The 24,617-nt window shown below is 35.7% G+C and overlaps 1 protein-coding gene across 4 annotated transcripts in view; it reads left to right on the forward strand.

Moving 5' to 3' along the window:
• The window catches only part of CEP112 (centrosomal protein 112), a 175,826-nt gene that overhangs the window by 31,198 nt on the left and 120,011 nt on the right, over positions 1-24,617 (forward strand). For all 4 annotated transcript variants that reach the window (XM_080388260.1, XM_080388261.1, XM_080388262.1 and 1 more), the window contains 9 exons: positions 7,145-7,231; positions 9,119-9,218; positions 10,437-10,555; positions 12,598-12,741; positions 15,540-15,694; positions 16,029-16,158; positions 17,106-17,198; positions 18,008-18,067; positions 21,952-22,031. In XM_080388260.1, coding sequence (XP_080244386.1) covers positions 7,145-7,231; positions 9,119-9,218; positions 10,437-10,555; positions 12,598-12,741; positions 15,540-15,694; positions 16,029-16,158; positions 17,106-17,198; positions 18,008-18,067; positions 21,952-22,031 — 968 coding nt within the window. The remainder of the gene's footprint in view (positions 1-7,144; positions 7,232-9,118; positions 9,219-10,436; positions 10,556-12,597; positions 12,742-15,539; positions 15,695-16,028; positions 16,159-17,105; positions 17,199-18,007; positions 18,068-21,951; positions 22,032-24,617) is intronic.

Below are 24,617 nucleotides of genomic sequence, written 5' to 3' on the forward strand. Positions count from 1 at the left end.
GTGCTGTGGTGCTAATATGCATGCTATGTTTACTAGCTATATAAAATATCCTTTAGAGTGAAAATACCATTTCAAGCTATTGCAGTTGTTGGGATACAAACTGTATGTTTTTCCTCCCTATTCCCACTACCCCCAACTTGGAAATCTGTGAAAAATACATTGTTCTCTCTTGAAAGAGACTAACGACATTTACATATGAATGAGAACAATTGTCCATTCAATTATTTTTCTGTATACAACAAATGTCTATTAATGTTCTGTGTCATTTGAAAAGTCAGACTTTTTCTTGATGGGGGAAGTCTGGTATGATTTGATTTAGGACAAAGCCTTTCATTTTTAGTGGCTATAAAAATGAGGCAATATCATATTAATTTACTTAAGTGAATATCTAGTTTCACTTCAAAGAGTACTCTGTAAAAATGTTGTAACTGGAAGTAGCAGTTGTAGTGTTTTTAAAGAGCAAAGATACAAAGAAGGTTAGATCTGTGGAGAGAAGTATAAATGTTTGTTAGGTCAAATAATATAGTCCAGATCATAAACATAGACTTTTGTGGAGGGACCTTTGAATCTGGGCAAAATGCCATGTTTATAAAAGGTCTTTTTACATTCTAATTCCTGGCTTGCACGTTTCACTTGTTTGATACTGCTTTTCTTTCAGTCAATCTCTGGTTTGTCTGGACTGTAAGCTCTTTGCAACAGAGACTTTACCAGATATTTATTTCACTTTAGGCATTGCGTTGAATAAAAATATTGATGATATTGAATGCAGAATTTGGAGCAGTTATTGATTACTGTTTCAAAATGTAGTTAGAAATATTTTTTTTTATTTCTGCGTTACACTCGGAGGGATGAGTACAAAACATCAGGCAAAAAAACCCCGATGTTAATGTGAATTCCAGATGGGAGACCTGCTTTTATTGTGTGTAATGTTCCACTAGGAAAAATATTATTTATGACTTCCTTTAATTTATAGGATGTGTTCTTGAAGTCCGATAGAACCTTGGAAATTTCAATCATGTGAAACCAGCTAGGTGGCAAAATTATACACCGCCATCCCCACCCCACCCTCTCTGGACATTTTTGGGAAATATCTACATCCGAAACAGTGAGAAATAATGATCTTTGATACTTAAAAGAATCTCCTTTGCATATCATAAAAATCCTTCATGTCAAAAACTCAAAAGAATAGTTCTTTATTGTATAGACTCCCATTTATGAAGGGGACCAAGCTGAAGCTCAGGGAGATGCAGCAGGTACCCCTTCGGGACCTGCAGCTCCTCTTGAAATCTTAACCTGTGAGGAAAAGCAATCTTCTCAATGATGTATTTTATTTTGTTCTCAACAAAATGTTCATCCTTATACCTTGCTTGTTTGTAAGGAGTTTTGGTAGGTCTGCAAGACTGTCTGTAGAGCTACGTTGCTTTACCTTGGCACAGCTTACATCTTTGGGTTTTAGCCTTCCTGGAATTTAGTGAAGTGTTACACACAAGGTCATCCACATCATGTCTGTCTTGTGCTTTGTTCAAGTCTTGAGACTTTTTCACCTGTTATCCCTCAGGAGGGTTTATTCTAAGTGGTTTAAGTGAACAACACAGGCTTGATGGTCTTAATTCTTCTCGAAAGTAATTTTTCCTCTTACCTGTCTTTTAGACTTCGAGTAAAGCTGGCTAAACTCTCCTGCACCGTGTGCTCCTGGAACAGGCTGCACTTGCAGGGAAATCAAACCTGCTCGTGCTTTTAAGACCTGTGGTCACATTTGATACTTTTGTCATGATACACACATTTCATTGTGCTATAGGCCCAGAACGTCAATAAGTCTTCTCTCCTAATGTACTTTGCCTGTTTTAATTGTGAAGATTTTCCAGCTCTTGGATGTCGTGAGAAGGGAAGATGATCACCACATTCATCCATGTGTGAAAGATGAAGTGTATTTCTGAATGAGTCTGACATGGTTTACCCTTTTTGCTTTCTTTTCATATTATAATGCATTTCTCTCTTCAGTTAAAAACACTTCAGGGGTAGATGCTGATCTTTAGAATTGTTTGAGTAAGTATGTAGAAGCTGCTCATTAAATATGAGATGTGTTGTTAAGTTCTGTATTGCGTGACAGACATCTGAATGCAATGAAGCTGGAAGCGAACAGTATTTTTTCCACATACTGTAAACTGAGCGCAAGTTTTTCAGCAGTTCAGTTTGAAAATGGAAGATTAGTTCCAATGTGATTAAATTTTCTACTTAATGTAGAGACTTCTGTTCTAATAAATTGTTATAAAATATGTTTCCTTTTTTCATGCCATTGAGTTTATGATATTTTGGTGATTATTCTGACTCTTAAATTGTTCTGAATGTTAGAAGTATGACTATACCTCAAAACTAATCTTAAAAACTTTTGAGGATACAGTCTAAGATACAGAAATAACACAGTGAAAAAAGATAGCTTGTTAATTATGATGTGAGATAGACTATTCCGGATTACTTTTGTCTGAAGTCAGCATGTCTTTATGTATAATAAATCTTGAATGTTTCTCAAGTACAGTATCTCCTGCCTTGGCTTGCCTGTATTGTTTAAAACACTATTGTTTATTGTTTATAAATTAGTGATATTTATTTTTTTTAACCCTGGATTCGAAAGTTGAGTAAACATGATGGGTAGAAAGTTCTACTTGTTTGTTGTTTTTGTGGGGGGGTTGTTTGGTTTTTTTGTTTGGTGGTTTTTTTAAGAAACCTTTTTCTTTTAAGAAAATATCAAAGCTTTGTATTGTGCACTGATTTCTTTTAGCAGCTGCATAACACCAAGACAAATAAGTTTTGTCATATATTGTAAGATGTACGAGTCATTGTTCTACATTGTTAGTTTGACTTTGAAGTTCTCGTTTATGGTTTACATCCTTCTCCCCCTTCCTCGCTTCCTCCCTCCCTCCCCCATATATTCATAGACTTGGAAAAAAATCTGGCAAGCAACAAGTACTGTTTTGTCAAATACCCAAAAAAACTCTCTGATGGATGTTAAACCTTCAAGATGCCACCTCTGGCCTAAGGGTGATCCCTGTAATGAAGACAAGTGAATAGGGATCAGTAGTTCAAAGCTATCTCCAATTAATATTGTTAGTCTCCTTATTGATTTACTTTTAAATCAGGTATTTAAATATTTCTACAAATTTTTTGTAAGTGGTGACAAGATGAATACTTGTCTTGTCATGAAAACCTGAAGTATCACTCCCCCCCCCCCCCCCCCGCCCCCCAAAGATTTATGACACTTACAGGTTAGATTCTGACAGTTATGATTTAAATTTTCGTAGCACTTAACCTGTGCTATTAAAATATAGGACAGTGATAGAAGGAAACCTCATTTTCAGGTAACTATTTGCTGGTTTTGGTGGTGTGTGTTTTTGTTTTTTTTTTTTTTTTTAAATTCGGAAGAAAGTGTGACTAGGCACATAAAAGCAGTTCTGTTGATACCACCCTCCATGGCTTTAAATAACAGGGACAGCACAGATGTTTGACATCAGTATTGTTTACATGGCCTTAGGGTTTAATTGCCTCAGACTCTTTGTAAGGAGAATAAACAATGACAGAAATCCAAAGGAATGATGCTCAGGCAACAGCAATGGCTGCATTTCATACCTAGTTGCAGACTGCTCAACTACAGCTAAAATTGCTATACTTTTTTTTTTTTTTGTCTGAACGGTCATGTGCCATAAATTTCATGTTTTCTGCTACCTTTTAACTGGTAATAAATTGTATTAAAACTGATGAGCATGAGTGCAGTTAATTGCTTCGAACAAGGTGAATGACTTTATGAAGTTGTTTTCATCTATTTTCTCTAAAACTTATGAAGGTCTTTGATACTGTTGTAGCAGATTTTGTTTCTCAATATGTGTTTAATAAATAAAGTAAAGCTGAAGTGCAAAGGGCTCTTCGTAGAAGAGTAGCACATAAGGTTACACAACAGGAAATAGAGACTAACTTAGAAAATGAGGTTTGACATTTGGTAACTACAGATATGCAGTTGACACAGTTTGGTATGGTTTTAATTTGAAAGATACTCCTTTATTGAAATTAGTACTTAATAATGTGTTTAAACTTTGAAGTGGAAGGGGAGAAGTTTCACTCCCAGTTGTGAAGTGATGAGCCCATTTGCTTCATCCCCAGCCTTAATGATATCACTTTAAAAAATGTGTTTACATGACTCAGTTTTTTTAATCTACTTATGCGGTGAGATTGGAAGTCTGCCTTACACAAAGGGTCGGTCAAAAAGCAGATTTATAAATGAAACCAGTGCTCCAAGCTTTGCAGTAGGACTTTGGTTGTCCTCGTGCTTTCTGGCTTTTCCAGCAGTTTCTCACAGAAGAAATTGTAAATGTAGGATTTTTAAACCAATATGTCTTTATTTTTACAGCAAATGCTCAAGTTAACACTTCCAGAAGTTGTGATGAAAGATACCTGTGTGTCTTGGAACTATGTACCATTATAAAATTAAAATGCTGTTGGAGATTTTTTGTTTTATTGTATTTTTTACCAGTTACTCATTATAAATACAGCTTTCTTTGTGAGACTAGCTGAAAACTCCACATGCGCATCAACTATTGAATTTCAAACACTTGAATTCAGGAATTCAGAAAGTTTATAGAAGTTGAGGACCTTGAATGCTTCTCAAGGTATCACCTTTTCAGCCCTCAACTGAGGAGGAATTGGTTTTTATGATTTTCCAAATAAGAGAGATTTTTCTTTTTTTACCTTAGTTTTAATATTCAAAGTCATCTATTTTGTTATTAGTGTTTGCTGTCATTAAGAGCTGCCTTTTGTGTCTTGGACGTGTTTTTCACGTTTGTTGTTGTGTTGCAGCTAGCTCTCCTTTTTGGAAATTAGTCTAAATTCTGTGAAATTTTAAGTGACACCTGTTCTACTGGAAGTAATGCAATGCATTCATGAACTAGAATTGATGAAAACTGGTGCAAATGCAAGAATGGTGTTAAGTGGGAGATTAATGACAAGAAGTGGGAGCCAACTTCAAGTACAGGGATTTCCACTGTCAACCTGTGGGAAAACAGCCACGTGCCAGAGAACAATCACTCTCACTAGAAAATATATGTCTATATTTAATGCAAGACAAATTTTAGATTTTGATTTATTTTTACGTTCTTTCAACCTACAGATTAATGACATGTAGACCAGATCTCAGCTGATGCAAACTGCCAAGGATTAATTTACATCAGCCGAGACATTCTCACTTTATTAATGAGTTTTAAATGCAATATGTTTGTGTGGATCAAATGGCTATGTGATTGCAGTAGCTATACATCAGTAATTCATAAGTTTTTAATGTAATTCCAGTCGATTGGAGTCTCTTTCATGTTTAGTTTCTGGTATTTGTGTTTTGACAAACCCTTCATATTTATTTATGGAATGTTCACACACTGTCTATCTGGAAGTGGATTACCGTGCGCTTTTTTTTTTTAAATCAACACATTTATCACCTGGTACTAAGATTTCATTCTGTAACGTCACTTTGTTGGAAGGATTTATGTGTGGTTTTTCTTTTTTTTTTTATATATACTATGTGTATATTTCATGAGTAGAACATGCTTTTGTATCATGAGGCTTATTTTTGGATGGTAGACGGCTGACAGCTGAGAACACTATTTATTTTCTTTGGATTAATTGTAAGTCTTAACTTTTTTTTTCCCTGGTAATTTGCATAAGTCTACCTATTTAGGCTATTGGGAAATAGCCTGTTGTATGTGGTGTGATAAGCAGGTGGGTACTTTGGATATCAGCGATCTGGAAACTGGAAGAATTTGCTGCTGCTTTTTTCAGTTCTTGGGGAGTCTTCTGTATTTACTGCACAGCATTTTGCATTTTCGAGTTGATTTGGATTTTTGTAGCTCACATTTTCAAGTCACAGTAAACAAATATGTAACACAAAGCAATCACATAAAAGAAATCAATGATTTGCATGTGTTTATTGTTTGTGTATGTTAGATAAAGATTCATGCTTGAATGACTGCTTTAGGTAAGTCAAAGGAATTAAAGGCGGAATGAATGGTGCTTGTTGGCTGCTTTAGAATGTGTTGGTATTTGAGGGAATTAAAAGGCAGCTTCTTACTGAGCTAAACAGAATGGGAGAACTGGAGGTAGCTGGATGGTGACGGGAGGCCAGTGTCCAGCTCCAAGGGGACTCACCTCAGTGCCGTGAGCTCTTAGAAAAAAATTTTCTGTTGACAGCAGACCACAAGTCATCTTCTGGTGAGGTCTTGGTGGTCCCACGTCAGTGATTCTGGTCTGCCCTTTATAGGGTGAAGGGGGGTCGTGGGGCTGCTTGGCCGTGCGCTTTGGCTCTGAGCAGCAGGAGCATCACATGTGGATGTGGAATAGCCTGAGCCTGAACTCGAGGTGTCACTTCAGTCATTTACAAGACTGAGAAACACGAAATACCTATCGCATTTGCAGAGTCCTGAGGACAGTCTCCAATGGCGTAGTGAAAATATGCAAGGGATGTGAAGATACTTTAAAGGTGAAAATGTAGACTCTAAGTAAGAATTAGCAATGTGTGAGCGTGTCACAGGGGTTCAAGTATGCTACTTGGAACAAACAAAAGCAGAAGTAGGAAATGTATTTTAGCAATCCAATTCAGCAGTATATCCTTAATCCCATTATAAGTAACCTTTCAAAGGAAATGTGTTTATAATGTGAACTCTATGAATAATAGAAAACAAACAAAAATAAACATGCATCTGGGCTAACGGACATTCTTTGTATAAATGTAACACCTGCCTAAAGAATAAAAACAAGTTTACCATACTTGGTATATTAACAGAAATGTTAAAAGTTTTGTTCTTAAGTGTTTATTTAAATAAAGGATGATAGCTTTTTCTGGGCAATAGCAGTTGGTTTTTATTGCCAACTAAAACATCTTAAAAATTCGTTTTTTAAATAAGTAGGTTTAGATCTTTGTGTTTTATCAAATAAATATGAAAATACTGGGAAACTGAATATAGATTTTTCATAGCAGTTATTTGTTAGTGACTTCCCATTGCTGCCTTAAAGACATACATGAATAATTCAAAAGTTTTATGCAAAGGTCATTAGTGCAATGTATTCTTTATTTTAATTGAATTATCTGTCTTCTCTTTTTCTTTTAAAGCTGGACATAAAAATGAAAATAGCAGAAGGTAAATTTCATGAAGAAAAACTTAAATTACAGCAGAAGCATGATACTGATATTCAAAAGGTAAGAAGTGTTTGTATTTTTTCCCCGAAAACAGTATAATTAAACAAAATAGAGAATCTGATTATAATAATTAGCAGTTTTACTTTAGCTTCTTCACAATTGCAATTAATGTTCCTTTAAAGTAAGATTGTAGATAACAGTTTGCATAAGCTGATAAGAATGCAGACTATTCTACGATAACACAAACTTAGGAAGGGAAAAATGCTTGCAGAAAGCATGTGAAAATACAAGGTGATTTGTTTGTTTGAACAAGACAACCTATCTTACCAGCCTAACAGCTTCTGTAGTTTCATATGCTGATGAAATCATAAACCTGCGATTTTTTGTTTAGAGAGAAAGCACTTGTATTATAGAAAACTGTGAACAAAAACACTTAATTTTTTACGGACAAAATACAAAGAGTAACAGTAGGAAAATCCACAAGTATATCGCATGTGTTCCTGCTAATACCGTAATAGTGCTTGTTCTCATGTCTCCATTTTGACACTATCTTAAAGTGTGGGCTGGTCAATAAACAGTTTGTTATTTATGTTATTGCATTGTTAAAGCTATATTGGCTTTTAACTCTTCACAGCAATAAAATGACACCAGATATACTTCCTTTGGATTAAGTTGGATTTGTCTTTATTGTGTTGCGTAACACCACTCTTGGAAAGATTACAGAAAGACTATCAAAGGGCATACTGTTACTTTGAATACCATGTTTTAAACATGTGGGGTAAAGTTCTGCGAGGTCTTAAGTGCCTTCTGAATCCCTCCTATCCCGGGAATGTAACGTGAGTTAAATGCTCAGCATCAGGATCACGACAACTTATCCTACTGTAAGCTTTGCGTTACTGAGTACCTCTGTTTTGTTTCTTAAGACTGAGTCACAGCCTTGGAGGAAGTCAGTTGACACAACACTATGACACATCAAAGCCTCCTGAAAGGATGTTAATATTTGGTCAGGTGCATATTTGGCTCATCTGTTCCAAAGTCTGTAAGCAGAACTAGCTAGCAAAGCTGAGAGTCTAAAGGAAACAGCTTTGTGAGAATAAGAAATAGTTTAAATGCTTTCTCATCCCTTGAGTTGTCATCCTTTTCTAACTGATGTTAGAATTCAGTCTTTTGAAGTTGTTTAATAACGTTGGATATTTTAGAAAAGGTTAAATAGTGTTGTATTAATCTTTAAAGACACAAATCATTTAATGCAGATGGAGTAATATTGTTTTAAGATGAAAGCTGCTGTTTGATGAGAGATTTGGGGCACTGTTATAAAATGTGTGTGACTTTAATGTTTATCTTACATGCAAAGTTTGAATTAAAATACTATCTCAAAGTGTGCAAACATTGGAGTGTTTTTTTCCCCCGAAATCAGTGTGTACAGAAATATAGTTGCACCTCAGATACTTGCTCTATTCCAACCCATTGTTTCTTGGAGTACATGCAAAGGATTGCAGCTGGTGAAGTACAGAAGAGTGTAATGCAATTCACCACTTATTTAAGTATTTCTAAAACCTGATGAGAATTTTAGATGCTTTTAAATAGTATCAGGCAACATAAATATGAAAAGAGAAACAAATCCTTTCTATTTGCAGTAGTTGCACTGTGAAACTTCCAAACTCAACATAAGCAACATTGGATTTGCCCAAGTTTAAAAGAAAATAAAAAGACCATCCTAAAACGTGAAAATCCTTTCTAATCTACTACCTATATTTATCTAAATCTACCCTTTGTTTATGCCTTGGAAGTCTTAGTTGTGGAAATTACTTAGATTTAATCACTTAGTCCTGCACAACCTAAGTGCTTCTTGAAGGCAGCTCCTTTGACCGAGGTCATCGTATATTATTTTGTGCGCTGGTTGTAGTTTTCGGACTTTTGTTGAAGAATTGTGGATTTTTCCTACAGATTTTGGATAGAAAGAATGATGAAATAGAGGCATTGAAGTCCCTCTACAAAAACAAACAAAACGAAGCTGAAGAGACGATCAGAAAACTGGAGAAAAAAGGTGATTTTTATCTTCATGACTGTTGTTTTCTGTGTGGTGGGATTGTACTGTACCCTTCTTGTGGCTGTGGGCTTAAAAAGTTCCTTCTAGGTGCACGTGTCCCTTCCCTCTTCATTTGCCAGTCTTGACCTAATATTTTCCTTTAGATTTTGAGAGGCTCGTCCGGTTGTCTTTGCTGTCCAGTTTCCAAACAGATTTTTCCAAGAGGCAGTATGATCTTGTTCCATCTAATACTTGCAGGTTTTATGAGTGTCACCAAAAAAAGTTTCTTTGATGGTACTGAAGTATTTTGACTACTTATTTCAAAATTTTTGGAATCTCTGGCTTAAGGTTAATTTATTTATACGTTCATTACATTTTAATCAAACCACAATGTTTTATTTATTTAGGACTATTGCGGCAAGAGATTTAAAATGTGAGTTGTAGTCTTGAATATGCCATAAGTATGAAACTTGGCCTGAGTGTGGCTTGTCAGCAGTTTTTGAATGAAAACTTAGTTTCTTTTAGAATTCCTTGGAGTCCATTTACACTATGGACTAAACCACAACGTAAAATAATACACAAGTTTGGCAATCTATGTACGAAAAGGGAAAGTTCCATGTACATTGGTTCCTGCTCCTTGGCAAAGTATAAAGTGTCCAGCAAGGGATCTGGTGCTTCTCTTGGTGGCCTGGTGGTCGTGGTCCTGTCACGGGTTGTGTTTGAGTCACCTATGCTCATGCCAGCTAGTGAAAATCATCAGTCACTTCTGAAAAGTGAGTAGGTACCTGCTTTATTTTCCAGAAAAATCGTTAGACTGTGAATTCCTGATGCAATCACTTGCAATTTAAGTTGGGGAACTTAATTTCCTTGTATATCTTGGGTATTCAACCTTTACAAGAACTCTTTCTCTTAAGGATGCACATAAAATCAGGTGAAAAATACCTGTTTTCTTTAGGTCATACAGAATTTTGTTGATGTGTATTTACTGCTTCAGTCAGGAGAAGTCACTATGAAATATTTTGTAAATAAAGTAGAGAACACTTTGTAATATTTTAGTGACACAGAATCTTAAGCACTGAATTTTACAGAAGCACATGCATTAAGTATTTTTAAGAGCCAAAAAACCACCAGAAAGTCAGGTCAATTGGAAAACTGATGTAATCTGCATCTGTTGACAACACTGAAAAATCCCCAAGGTATCTCTTGAATGGTTGTTTATTTTCCCATTTTTGACAGTGCAGACCCTTGTTCGTGAATCACAAGTCGTCAGAGAAGCAAAAGAGAAGCAGATTATGGAGCTGAAGAAGATGTGTGAGCAAAGCAGTGATTCTTTGAAAAATGAGTGGGAGAAAAGGGTAATGAATAATACTTGCTTTCTTTCAAAGACTCCTACATTGTGTATGTGGGGTAATACATTCTGTCACTTAGACAAAATTAATATAAAGAATGTGTTACTTCTAGCAATATTTTCTGATGCTGATTTATTTTTTTTCGGGAGTAATCTTGCAAGACTTCTTTTGCTGATGCTTGTACCCCCACCCCTGGCCAGCTCGTCACTGTTCCTGGGGTTCATCTGCCCCTCTTGGCAACTCTGGGTGCATTAGGGAAATGTTTATTTCTGGTTGACCTGACGTGGAATTTTAATCTCGGTAAACCTGCTGCTACGGTGATGCCTTTGAACTATGATTTTTGCATTGGGTCATGAATTCTTCAATGTATTTTTATTTATTATTAGACTCAAGACAGCAGCAAAGCAGAGAGAAAAAGCATGTTTATTGAGAGACAGCTTCACCTTTGTCCAGTTATTGTCAGTATTTGTCTTGCTTACGCCTCTCAGGAGAGGGAGGGTCACAAGAAGGGCAAACCCACCTCCCATCACAGATGAAGTATGCTGTTGAATTTTTTTGCAGCCCTGCATCTGGAGCTGATGTTGATTTTAATTCTTGTCTTGTAAGAGATAATTTGTAAATCTTGTCCTTTGTGCTTAAGACCTTGAGGCTTTGGTGTTAGGTGGTTGTTTGTTTGTTGTTTTTTTTTTTTTAGAGGAGCATTATTTTTATTCAGAGGTCATCCCACTTTTTCCACTTACCTAGCAAGTGCTGTTCCTACACCTGTAATTGTAGTCAGTGATGCCAGTGTGCAAAACAAGAAGGCAAATTAAAATGCTAATATTAATTTTTACTTCATGAAATCATTGAAGTGGAATTGGAGCATGTGTTATTATGGAAAAACATGGGTTTTTCCTTTGAGGTTATTTGAATAGATGTTGCTGACTATAATGCAAATAGTACTGTATTGCGTTGTACAGGAGGAAGAGACATTCCCAGCAATTTTGGTTTTATTTCTATCTTACACACCTGGAGATTAAATATTTACTTATTTATTTTCCCAAATTATTTTTAAAATGATCTTAAATTCAGTCAATCTTCTGAACACCACACTGTATATATGATACTTATAATTTATTAGCATTCTTTTATTTTGGATGAAGACTTTTATGTTAAGCTACTGCACGCTGTTGAAGTCTGTTAAATAATGGTCCAGATTTACTAACACCACCATAGTTTTGCTTGATAAAAATTCTTTGCGCTGTTGGTAGGCATGGTAACGAATAACTTTCTACTTCTCTACTTGTTGGAGAGAAAAACCCTATATTTGTGCAAATTAACCTGATTTTAGCAATGTGTTTAGAAAGATGCTTTTATATTCTGTATTGCAGCTTTTTCCTTCAGCTGTGAAATAATTGGTTAGAAACTTGAGAAATAATTACTAGCTGTTATACAACTGATACTAGCTGTTATACAACCGATACACTGTACAAGTTCTGTGTGCTAATTTGATGTGACATTATTCGTTACTATTGTATAGATGGAAAATTGCAATTTGAGGCTGCTTAACTAGAGAGGCCACTGGTTTTCAGAATATAAATCAAGTGTTAGTAATGACACAAATAATCCTTTTGTTAGACAAGTAGATTGTAAGAAGCTGCAGAGCCTTGACTAACTGAGAGGCAGCTAAACTGGCAGTGTAAGTGTCTGGAGAGAGTATTAGTGTTTCTGTGATAGAAATTCATTAATTTTATGCAACAATTATTGGCGTTCAGCGTGAATATGTAAAGAAATGGAATATCAAAGTGTGTCAAAAATACGTATGTGTTTTAGCATTCTTTATGGATTAAGTTATGCCCTCTACATTTTTAATTTACTTACACCTCTAAATTAATGCTTTGTAGAGTCATAGTAGACCTATTTAGCGAGACAACGATCCCATTCTTTTATAGAGGACGGAAACGTGGCCTGTGCTTTTCAGTTATTCTGTTTATATGCTGTAATAATATAATACTTATAAATGCTAGTTTTATGTGCCATTTATTATTTTGTAATGTTTTATGATGCAGCTTCACAATGCTGTGGCTGAAATGGAAAAGGAGAAGTTTAATATTCAGAAGAAGCACACAGAAGATATACAGGAACTGGTTGAGGACACCAATGCTTGTCTTAGCAAAATGGGGGAAGATTATATGGAACAGATCAAGTCAACTGTAAGTTTTTTGTAAATACGTCACGATAACAAGTGTCTCTTGCAATATTCAAATCTCATGCGTTTGTGCAGAAGCATACGTAAATTCAGTTGGGCTGAGAAATGTTTTTGATGGTGCAATGCAGTAGTTGTGTCTTGGGAGAGGACAGTGTCCTGGAAGCCTGTCCAGCCAAGGATTTTTCCACCAGATAAAATTCATCAAAGTGCAGCCCTTCAGCGAATATTGCACAGACATATATTTGTATTAAGGACTGCTCCTAGCATTTCTCACTGTTTTTCATTCCAGTTAGCAGAACTCTTGTCTCTGTAGGTTTCTAGACTATAGAAAAGGTTTTATATAGTACATGTATTTATTTATATTATTTATATGTATTTATTTATAGTATTTATATGTACATTATATAGTACATTTTCATAGATACATGTGACTTCTTACCCACCTCCTCTTCAGAAGATCAAATGCTTCTGTTAGATTAAAGATCAGATGAAAAGGATTTTAAAAATAATTATTGTATTAATCTCATTTATTGCATTTTTACTAGAATAATTAGAAGCGTATAAGCAGGTGTAATCTGGATTTTGTGCCCACTATATAAATGATGCAAAAAGCTAAAAATTAGCAAGCATCCTCAAGAAAGATGTACTTTTTATCAGGATGAGGTATGAAGAAAATCAAATGAGTGAAAAGACAATGTCAAACAAAATTTATTCCTTTATTAACGAATGTTGAATTTAAAAATTAGCATTCAGATCATGTCATAGGTAACAGTAAATACAGAGAAAAATGGACACAGTCTGTCAGCAAGATTGAATTTAAGAACCATCAAAACCAGACAGATCTTGCTGAGCAGCTTCTGATTTAATAATTAAACAAGGTAGAGTTCAAGGCACGGCTTAAGATGAAAGACTAGACTGTCACTGGAAATTAGTTTTCTTCTTTTCTCTCTCTTTCTTTCTCTCTCCTGATTTTTGTTGGCTTTTTTTGTTGGCATTTCAGAGTTTCCTTGTTCAGAGTTTCACGTTGTCAAGAATGCCATTGCTGTTAGCAAGTGAAATTAGCTGAACAATTTAACTAATACCATAGAACTGATAAGTAGGGTTTTGTGGATTGAACAATTATTAACTTCCTTGAAGGGGTGGAGGGCCAGGGGGGAATTACATATGTGGTGATACGTTAGGTATGTAGGGTTGGGGTTTTTTTTGTTTTTCCTGTGTTTCTTTTTTTTCTTAAAAAAACCCCAACACACACACCCCAAACCTAAAAACACCCCCCAAAACACCCCTGTTCTGTGCAGCTGGCTTTGCAGTGATGGAAGAGTTTCGTGTACTATGTTCATGAAATATCTTAAGCCAGTTGACAAAGTTCAGGTGACCGTTCTGGCTCTGTGAGCTTCTTGCATTAGTCCAGGCTCATTTAATAATCCTGTGACAGTTGGGGCGCTGACTTGTGATGGCAGATGTTTTGAGTTTTTATTTTACTTTAACAGAGGGTGAAAATACTGTTCCACTTCCCTCATCTTGGGAGCTTTGTTCATCCAAAAATAACTATGATACATACATCCTGGAAGGACAGCTGTGTTTTATTTTTTGACTCCAGCCTCCTGAGGAGTTCTGTCATTTCCATGCATATTAACATAAATTTAGGGAAGAATGGGAAGTAGTAGAGTAGTCGCATGCTACCTGCTTGTTCTCATTCTGCTCATTTTCAGAATTGTTTAGGAGATGAAGTTCTAGGAAAAAGATACAACTTTTGATAGCTGTTTGTAATTTGTTGACAGGAAATCACTGTAACTAAAAAAATTATATGGGGAAGTGCGTTAAGGAAAGGTATACCAGCAGAAACCCGAGGAATGTGCTCTGAGTCCTGATACGGGTTTGCTATATTCCTGTGCACAGCACTTTCCCTTTCTGTGTGTCTCCATTTTCCAGTAATTAATTACCTTAGAAGGTTATTGGTGAATTATTTAGTTAATATTTGCTAATTGATTTGAAACACAACTAGACAGCATTTACACTGTTACTGTAGCATTTGTGTAATAACATTCTTCTTGCACCCTCCAAATCCATAGCAGTCATTACTGTGCCTTACTGTTTACATGCTTGGATGTCGTTTTGCCAAAGCGTGCACATAAAAGGCAATTGTGTAGAATCTATAATTCTTTAGCAACCCAAGTTCATTGGTCTTTGTTTTAGATTAGGTATTTGATAAATATTTTTGTGTCCGTAAACACGTGATGGTTGTAAAAGTACTCAGAAGAGTGTTTTAGCATGGAAGAGCTACGGGCTTCACTGGAGGCTATACAGTTTAATGTTTTCTGGGTGACTTTTATGGCTGCTCATGACCATAATGATCAGTAGAACCTTTTTATATATAAAGTTTTTTCCTCAAATACTCTCTCACCTGCAGGTTGTATATATTGCTAGCGATAACATGTTTCTTGGTTAATGGAAGTTTTAAAAATGCTTCACTTGTATTAACATCCATTACAGTTTTCCATAGAAATATCTTTTCTCTCCCATTTTAAAAGTTTCATAGTTCAGAAATTTGTTGCATATATTTTTTTGCTTAAGGGAGAAGACATGTTACTTTGGGGATGTGGAAATAGACATCCATATTTTTAAGATTTTATTTTTTTTATACAACATAGAAGTTACTGTCACAATTGATGACAGCTTTGCTATGGTAACTGTTGTGGTTCTGGGCCACCAAAGAATCTTGGTGCTCTGGGCTACTGAATAACAACAGGGGTATACCCTAGTTTATTCTGGTGTTTTCTCAATGATGACCTATTCTTTTAGAACCAGACAGTCAAAAAACTAGAGGCTCGTGTCCAGCAGTTGACTGTTGAAGCTGAAAATAGTAATTTACAGCGTGAAAAATTATCTCAAGAAAAAACTGATGCAGAACAACGTTACCAGGCAGTATGCTCGGAACTTCAAGAAATGAAAGCGAGGTAATTAAATAGCGGTTACTGTTTTTAACACTGACGAATATGGAATTTCTGAAAGCAAACAATGTTAATTTTATTTCAAGAGCTTAATGAGTGATGATTGGCATTAGAAAATTTGTCATGAAAATGTATTAATTGATGTAAAACTCATTGTGGAACTGACCCAAATGGCCATTGTAAGGAGTATGTCACCTTTCCATTATTTATGAGCGTTTCATTCTGTTACAGTGAGCACGTGGTACAGGCAGGCTTGCATGCTCTGTAGAATTGATACTGAGCAGGTAAGATGCCAAAATTTGAAAGCAATTTCCATATTCTGTTTGCTTACTACTTGTAGGCACAGCTCACTTCAGAAAGACAAGGACCGTATTATACAAGAATATGAGGAGAACATTCAGCAACTACAAAGTAAATACGATGTTGATATAAATTTTATGAAGCAGGAACATGCTCTCTCTGCAGCTAAGGTATGCTTCCACATATCATAGGCATTAAAGTGTGTGTTTTTAAAGTGGCCTCATCAATATAAATGTAATGCTTATGGATAAGTCCAAGGAGATGTTTTGTTCCCGAGTTACTCATGCATACATTTTTTTTTTTTTTTAAATTGTGATTTAATTACTCATTTCCAAATTTAACTGAAAAATCACCCGAAGTTGCCTGGTTATTCTGGCGGGTGTGTGTGTACATAAAAGTGGTATTTCCATAGCTGATTCAGATAAGGTGTAATTGATACTCTGTTTATGCTTCTGTAAAAATTCTGGATACCAGAGGACCTTAAAGACTTAATGTTTTTGAAAGGCCTTTTTAATGAGGGGAAAATATATTTTGCAGAAACAAACTGTCTTGCAGGCCTCTTAGTATGGAATATTATGTTAAATATTTGTGTGTTTATGAGATTATTTAAAAAATCCACCCAAAATGTAATAATTTTGGTTTGTTTCTGTAAAAATATCTTATCAGGTTGATAACTACATTGATGCATAGGTAGATATATAGTACATACTTAATTTCAAGTTAAATAATTGTATAAAAGGCTCATGTTTTAAATACCATCTGCTAATCCTCTAGAGGGATAGGACAAATTGGGGCTTTTGAGTTGATTTACTGGAATTCCGGGAGCTTTGCTGATACTCCATTTAATTTACAAGGTAGTTTTCTTTCTTTCAGTGGGTAGTGCCGAGGTTCTTTTTATTATTAGTTATTTTTTGGTGTTTTTGTTAACATTTCTAAGTTCACCAGATAGAAGTGACATATCCAGAGTTGTAAACTCACACAAGTTTTTTCTCCACGTTGATAATTTTTCTGATTTCCAGGCACCTTTGAGAAATAAATTTAAGTACACAGAAGATGTATCTGTAGAGCTAATGAAGAATGTAACACAAAAATTCCTTTTCCCGTTAAATCCCTACAGGCATCTGATGCAACTGAAGAATTACAGCATAGTCTGTCTCAATTAAAGCAACAGTTACAAGATTTAGAACATCAAAGACAGCAACAGCTGAAGGTGAGCCCTGAATTTCTTAGTCAAGAATGACCAGCCCTTTTTACTGCTTCTGGTGCCCTGAATGTTTAGATAGCCATACTAAAATACACACATGGAAAACATGCATCTTTATATGCATTTTATTCATAGAAATATGTAAAGTGTCACGCTATGCTTAAAGGTTGATTTAAAAAGGATGACTAAAAGTGATCACTTTATGGATAAGAGCAGAATTTTCACAGGAACATTTTGATCATTTGTTGTAATTCACATGTTAAAACAGTATAAACATGTACCAGTGGATTTAGAGAAGCATGTCAAAGATTTATAAGTATCTTTTTCTTTTCCTAAACCGTAAACAATTCTTAAGTATGTTTCAAAATGGTTTTTATTTCTGTTGCTACTCAACAGTTCGGGTCAATATTCAATCTTTAGGAATTTAAATTAATCCTTCTGTCTCAGGGTAATGAGTTCCACATCTGTATCATGTATCAATCCTGTCTGAGTTTTGGCATCTACTTTTCCTCCTCATGTCTTTCATTTCACAGCTGATGTAGTACAGAATGGCATTTTAATAGCTCAGGAGAACAAGTTGCTTTTTCTCTTTAGAAAACATGAATCCTGACTTTTGCGATAGTTTTCTTATATGTAGATATTTTTTCCTTTGGTTGAATTTTTTTGTATGTCAGAGAATTCCTCAACGATGATATGAAGTGGATTTTTAATTTTTATGGACCACTCTGTATAATAGCACGTGTGTGTGTTTAATGACTACTTTGAAATGAAAGAAAAATGGAATTTGTTTATTTAGAATACAAGTCTCTTTGCAGGATCAAGAATACAAGCTTCAACAGGAAAAACTTCATTTGGAGCATGTATATGAAAAACAGGTAATGTTTTCAGGAAAATATACCATCTTATGCACATTTCCAATCTTATTGTATACATAAAATCATAGAATCATTTAGGTTGGAAAAGACCTTTGAGATCATAAAGTCCAACCTAAAAGTAGGTTAACCCAGGACTGCCAAGACCATCGCTAAACCATGTCACTAAGCATACAGAAGGTATAAGTTTAAATTCTGAAATCCCCAAAGAAATAGATTTTGGAATCAAAGCATTTCACAGAAGTTGGAAAAATAATTGGACAAATTCAGGCAAGATTTTAAGTACAGATATTTAGGTACACAGATGTTGCTTTTGATTCTAGGAGCCTGTTGCCAAATGATGGAGGCTGGGAGAGCACTGTAAGCCTGCCCTGTTTGCATACCTTTCTTTTGTTGGCATCCGATGTTAAGTGCTATTAAAGGAAAAAGATAATGAACTAAACTGAGCTTAGCCTGACCTGTTGTCAGTGTTCATATGTTCTTCCATACTTCTTTTTTCCCCCGTGTGTCTTTATTCTTTACTTCTTCACGATTTGGATATGTTCTCTATATGTTGTCAACATGCACTGTTTTTACATTAGAAGCTTAAATTAATAAAATGTAATTTTCATCAAAACCACTTCATCTTAAAGCACTGTGCAAATACTGTCTACGCTTTTAGACTTTAAACATCAATCGATTTCAAATTAAACTTCCATTTTAGTGATGTTATATGTTCAACTCATGCAGTGTTTGGTAAGAGGGTGCGTTAGATGCCTATTTAATTGAAAGGATGTGTTACTCAAATATGTCATTTCCAAATGTGGCAAATTCGTAACATAAAATAATGAAATGTGATCACAGCTACTTGTCACTTGGTAATAGCATTTGCAACATGAGTTGTAGTGAGTTTTTGGTTTGAGTTAGTGCCTTCTGCTGACTTGAAGTCAAATACTTATTTATTCAAAGAGATGTTTTAGTCTAATCCTAGCCTACATTTGTCGTCTTAGACAAGTCATGGATTTTATGAATGTTGGCCTCAAGAAAAGCCTAGGACTGGAATAGTGTTGCAGGTCAAAAGAAAAATATATTGGCATAGTTCGGATATCTTTTAGCTGTTGAAGTATAGCGGGCATTGGTTTATGGCAATACATCCCTTCCCCTGCAGATGAGTCCAGATTAGATGTGGCTGGCAGTGTTTCCAGGCACCAGGTCCAAATGCCATCACACGGCTCCCATCTACACTATTAGACTACGATCCCTGTCAGTGAGGTGGATGCATCTGTATTACCCTTCTGCTGTGGTGCCTCTCCTGTGTGGATCTTGAGTGAGGTTTGAGGATCGTATGGGAGAATGCTACTTAGCATGGACCCAAGAGCATGCCAGCAATCACGCTGCACCAGTAAGCACAGATAGTGGAGCTGTAACTCTTTCAGTAAACAAGAAAGTAGACCCCTTATTTTTAATAGGTAACTTTACAGCAATTTTCCTATTCATAAATTTTGTTGTAACTTGGTTTTTGAAATCAAATCTTTGAGAAAGTGGGAGAAAAAAAACCTACACGTGAACAATCTATGGATATAAATCCATAAAATAGCATAGATTGGCCCATAAAGTACTAAAAAAAGCTTGCTTTAAAGTAGAGGCATCGTGAAGTCTGGTACAATCTGTTCGCCTAAGAACCTGCCCATTATCTGATAATCTTTATTAGTCTACAGTGGCTATTGCCTCCTAGGATATTTAAACATCAAACAAATAATAGGTAGTAACCCTAAATGTCACTGTTTGATTAAATGTGCTTATCTGCTGAATCAGGAACCAGTTAGGCTAAATGGTTTTACAAGCAAAGGAAACACCTGCTTTTTATAAATAATCTACCGCTTGTTTTCCAAACATTCAGCAAAGCCTAAGAACAGTGACAGATTATTTCTGAGAGCCATTCTGAAGCCAGCTGTTAAATATACGTAATTTTACCGGGTTTGGCAATACCTTCTTTACCTTCTGATAGACGGCCCATCGGTTTGGAGGCTCCTTCAAACCTACTAAGTATTCAGACTTCCATGTAATATACACCTACGTGGAACTTCTTACAGTAGAGAATCCCTAAATTTGTTTTTTCATGGGTGTATACTCTTATGCTTCTGACGATACACTTATTAAAACATGTTTTTCTTTATTGTAGTGACTTAATAGCATGTAACGCTGCAAATTATTATAGGTGAATGAAGGATTTCCTGTGCTCCCCATCTGGTAAAGAGAAACATGCTCAGTACGTCACATTGCCACACTTACTTGAGCAATCCTAAAAGCAAAACAAACTCTTGTACCTATTCTGCCTTGGGCAAAACCTGTTGTGAAGACCCGTGGTTTGGACCGTGCGTGGGAAGCTGCCAAATTTCTTTCTTGATCCAGAAGTACTAGAGAAAAGAATTCTTCATAAAAATGTCTTACTCCTGGTTAGTGAATTTAGGAAGTGGAAGTCAGATTTTGTTCAGCGTTTTTTGTGAGTGTATGGCTTTATAGGGAGACAAGCAATTTCTCAGATTCCTAGAATATGATCCTTGTGAGGTCTTCAAAGCTGCTATTTTCATTCTGCATTGATTGAATACTAATGGGATTTTAAATAGTATTTCAAATCTAAATAACTAAAATATACTGTGAAAACCTCCAAACATTTAGAGGGTAATTAAAGGGACTCAAATTTTTTTTGCAGCTGAATATTTTTGGGAGATTTATGTAAGAAGTCTGTCCCACTTCTGTGTGCAAATGTCTTAAAATATACGTGTATAGGTATTGCCTGGTGTGATGGCAGTTGCACGGAGGAGATGACTTGGAAATGTACAGTTTGCTTGGGGCGATGGAAAGGACGAGCGATGAGCAGCGTGGTGGAGCAGAGGAGAATGGGGAGGTGTGAGGCCCCGTGATGCTGGGCAGTAGTGATCCTGCGCGGCGCGCTGAGGGCACGTTTCGTGGTGCAGACTGGTTTTACACTGCAAGGTTATTCGAAGTGAGCACGTAGACTGATGCTCATCTGGGGAACAGATGAGAAGGAGATGGGGGCAGCTTTTTTCTGTAGGCTTTTGGGTTGCCCTGGGATTGAGTTCTTGCCACATCCATTGGAGTGACAGATGATTCTTCTGGATTTACGCTGTGTTTTAACCGCATAGGGTCACAGTTTACTATGGAATAATAATGGTTAGCAAAGATGCTCTATCATTTTAGAGGTGTCTGTGTGCTTTTTGTGGGTTTGTAACTTGTGTGCTTACAGAAGAGTGCCGTACCCCCACATTTCCAAATGGCATTTTTAATGTCTGGATGCAAAATAGAGGAATGAAAAGTTTTATATAATGATTGAAGCACTCTGGTTTGGTTTCATTGGGTCAGGAATTCATTAGTAGTAAACTACTTTTCCTCAAATTTTTACTTTTCTTAGGAGCATCTACCCTCGGCTAGTTAATGCTTGAGTATGTATTATTCTGAAGTAATATTATTTACTATCATTATGTTTAGTATCTTTATTTTTGTAATAATTGATAAGTAGTTCACTTTGGGTGTTCACAAATTGCTAAGTAGGAACTGTGCACCACAGAATACATGTCATTATTTTAGGCAGATTTCTATATGATTTCTGTGTTTAAAAGGAACTTGATTTTCCATAGATAATGTAATTACTAATATTTCTTAATTATAGAGAATAGTGTTCATTTTGAGAAGAAAAATAGCTCTATTGACTATTCTCATACTTCATCTCTCTGTTAATTGTTGTTTTTGCATTTCATGGTTATCTACATCAGTGCGAAAGAAATGCAAAATCAATAGTTTTTATAATTTAAAATAACATACTTTTTTTAAAAAAAAATCAGACTGTGTTTTAGCTGAAATGTGGTATTCTTTCCTTCAAATGGTAGATTCAAGACATCCAGAATGATCTTGATAAAGAAAGAGGAGATGCTCAAAAGAAAATTCGCAAACTGGAAGAAGCTTTGAAGTAAGTGAGTATGGAATAATTGTTGAATCATCCCCAATTTTTTAGTCAAATTTATTAGATAAACTTCTGCTTCGCCTCATCTGACTGCCTTCCTGTAATTTGTCTGGGTTGTCTTCCCGTTGTAAAGCTGCATCTTCAGGGTTCTAGTCAGCCATAAAAACTAAAAAAGTAAAGCAAGAACCAAGCCACCCAAATCTGTTGACTTTCAAGTGTCAGGAATAAACCAGAATCAGTGATGTCAGCTGGCCTTGCTGGTCAAATAAATCAAACTGGCTTCAATTTTGAATGGATACATAGTAGGGAAACAACCCAAACTAAAGACTGATTGCTTTGGACTATTCTAAAATTCGAAAGATGTGTTTATTTAAATGGTATTTTAATTTGATTTAGTATATGATATTTGTGATTATTTTAATGTCCATACATTACGACTTTAATGTGGATTTTTTCCTCTTTGATACCACCCTATTTTGTGTGAATACTTGTTTTTCAAATGTAGCTAAGGCTTGGAGAAATGGTCTGCAGCATTAACGAACTTGGAACAGCTTTTTTGCTGACGTTGTATATTTAAAAACTGATCAGGATGCAACAAGTTTGTTTTCTGAGTAGGGGAGTGGTTTACATAAGTAGACGCACATGTGACAAGATTGACTCTTCTGATGCTGCTTCCATTTTTGATTATGTAAAATATTATTTTCATACGTTTATCCAGTTTAAATTAGGGATTCAATTAGGGATTAAATTAAACATTAGGGAAGTACTATCTAGGGAAAACAGATTATTCTGAAACAAACCAGAAGTTATTTGCTAAAGCTACTCAGTTAAATATCTTACCTAGGCTGACAGAGGCATTGTGAAGAGACTTCAATAAAAGTCACAGGGCTGAAGTCTCCTTTATTTCCGTAATCTGAGGTATTTGGCAAAAATGGGGCTATCTTAGATCACTAGAGACATTAATAAAAATTCTAGCTTTTAATCCTTCAATTCTTTGCACTGAATTTTATAATTCTAGGGAGATTGAATTGATACCAGGTAAACTTAATCTTATAGTATTTTGAAGTCTGATTCATTGATAATGTGGTTGCATTAATTATCTTCCATGTCTTTCAAATAACTTGTCAGTTTGTGCTAAATTATGTTAATAAAACAAGCCTGACTTTACAGTCCGTTGGCTGCTCAGAATTTATTCCCCATGCAGATGCTCCCAATGCAGAGTAAACACGGTGCTGCTCCACTTGGGGCAGGTGTTTGTAAAGCGGGTTAGTGCGCTGTGGATTTTGAACTTACTTTGAATGAGCAGCACTGCGCTGAGAAGCTCTTGTAGATAGTTGAGGAGGTCCTCGTTTATTTCGGGTATTCCCTAGCTATATTTAAGCTTAGGTTTAACATTTGGGTTAGAGTAAGGGTTTGAAAAACCAAAGTTTCAAGAGCCCAGTTTGCTGGTGGGTGCATCAGTGCCCACAAATCAAGATGATGCTGGAAGAGGCCAGTCCCAACCTTGTGCTTTGTGAGAGTGGGTCCTTTGGCCAAAACTGAGGATGGGTCAGCCTCTGAGATCAAAGGACCCCTGGAGACTGCATGACAGGTTAAAAGCACGTCTAGGCTATTTCCCCTACAGTGGGCGATTACTGTCCCCGGTTTTCAAAGTGTCAAGCTACTTCCACTCATATTGTGGAGTACTTTTCCCAGGTTCAATTCCATATGGCACTCTGCTTCTGTTATGCTTTTATTTTGCTTTTTTTATTTTTTTATTGTTATGCTTTTGTTTTATTTTATTGCTTTGATTCAGAGTGTTTAAAATGTTGTGATGTCTCACATGAAATGATATATCACTCTCCTAATTTAAAACAGGAAATGTTTTGATTTTGAATATAGGTTACTCTTTAATAATGAATCTATGCTGCTATTCTTTTGGTTGTTTCATAGCAATGATTTGGGGTTGATGTTAAGATTTTGTAATGGAATTAGTAATGCTAGTAAGTAATTATTTTGTAATTGAATACGAAAAAAATTAGGTTTCATCCATGTTTTTTGTCTGGATGGGGTCAGAGGTTAGCAGAGTCGTCAGGGTGCATTTGTGCTCCTAAAGGTTAAAAATACTGTATTTACAGAAATATAGTGCCCTAGCCTAAGCCCAGCATATATTCTGCTGGCCATTTCTTTCAGATTTCAACTGTGGTGCAAAACGTCAGTCTTGCATCTGTACGTCTCTGATCACAGATGTGTCGGTGCACGTGACTGCTAAGAACAGGCTCGCGTGCCCATTATAGAGGGACTGCTAATCCTGCAAGGCTGACTTTCTGCAAACCAAGCCATTAATTTAGTACCAACGTTTCTGGAAATTATTAAGATTTTTAGATGTATATGCTTATATACGTAAGTAATACATAACAAGCAGTAACATTTTTTGTCAGAAATGGATGGCTTCCTTATGTTGCTTTTTTCCCCCCATTGCTGCAAAAATTAGTCCTTTTAACAATCTCTTGCTAATAATATGAATTCATAGGATCCAATGTCTTATGTGAAAATATTTCATTTTGCTGTTTTTCTTTGACTATTTGTGGAATCAGATTAAGCAATTACGAG

Source organism: Falco punctatus (genome assembly GCF_963210335.1).
Source record: "Falco punctatus genome assembly, chromosome: 1".
Lineage (NCBI taxonomy): Eukaryota > Metazoa > Chordata > Aves > Falconiformes > Falconidae > Falco > Falco punctatus.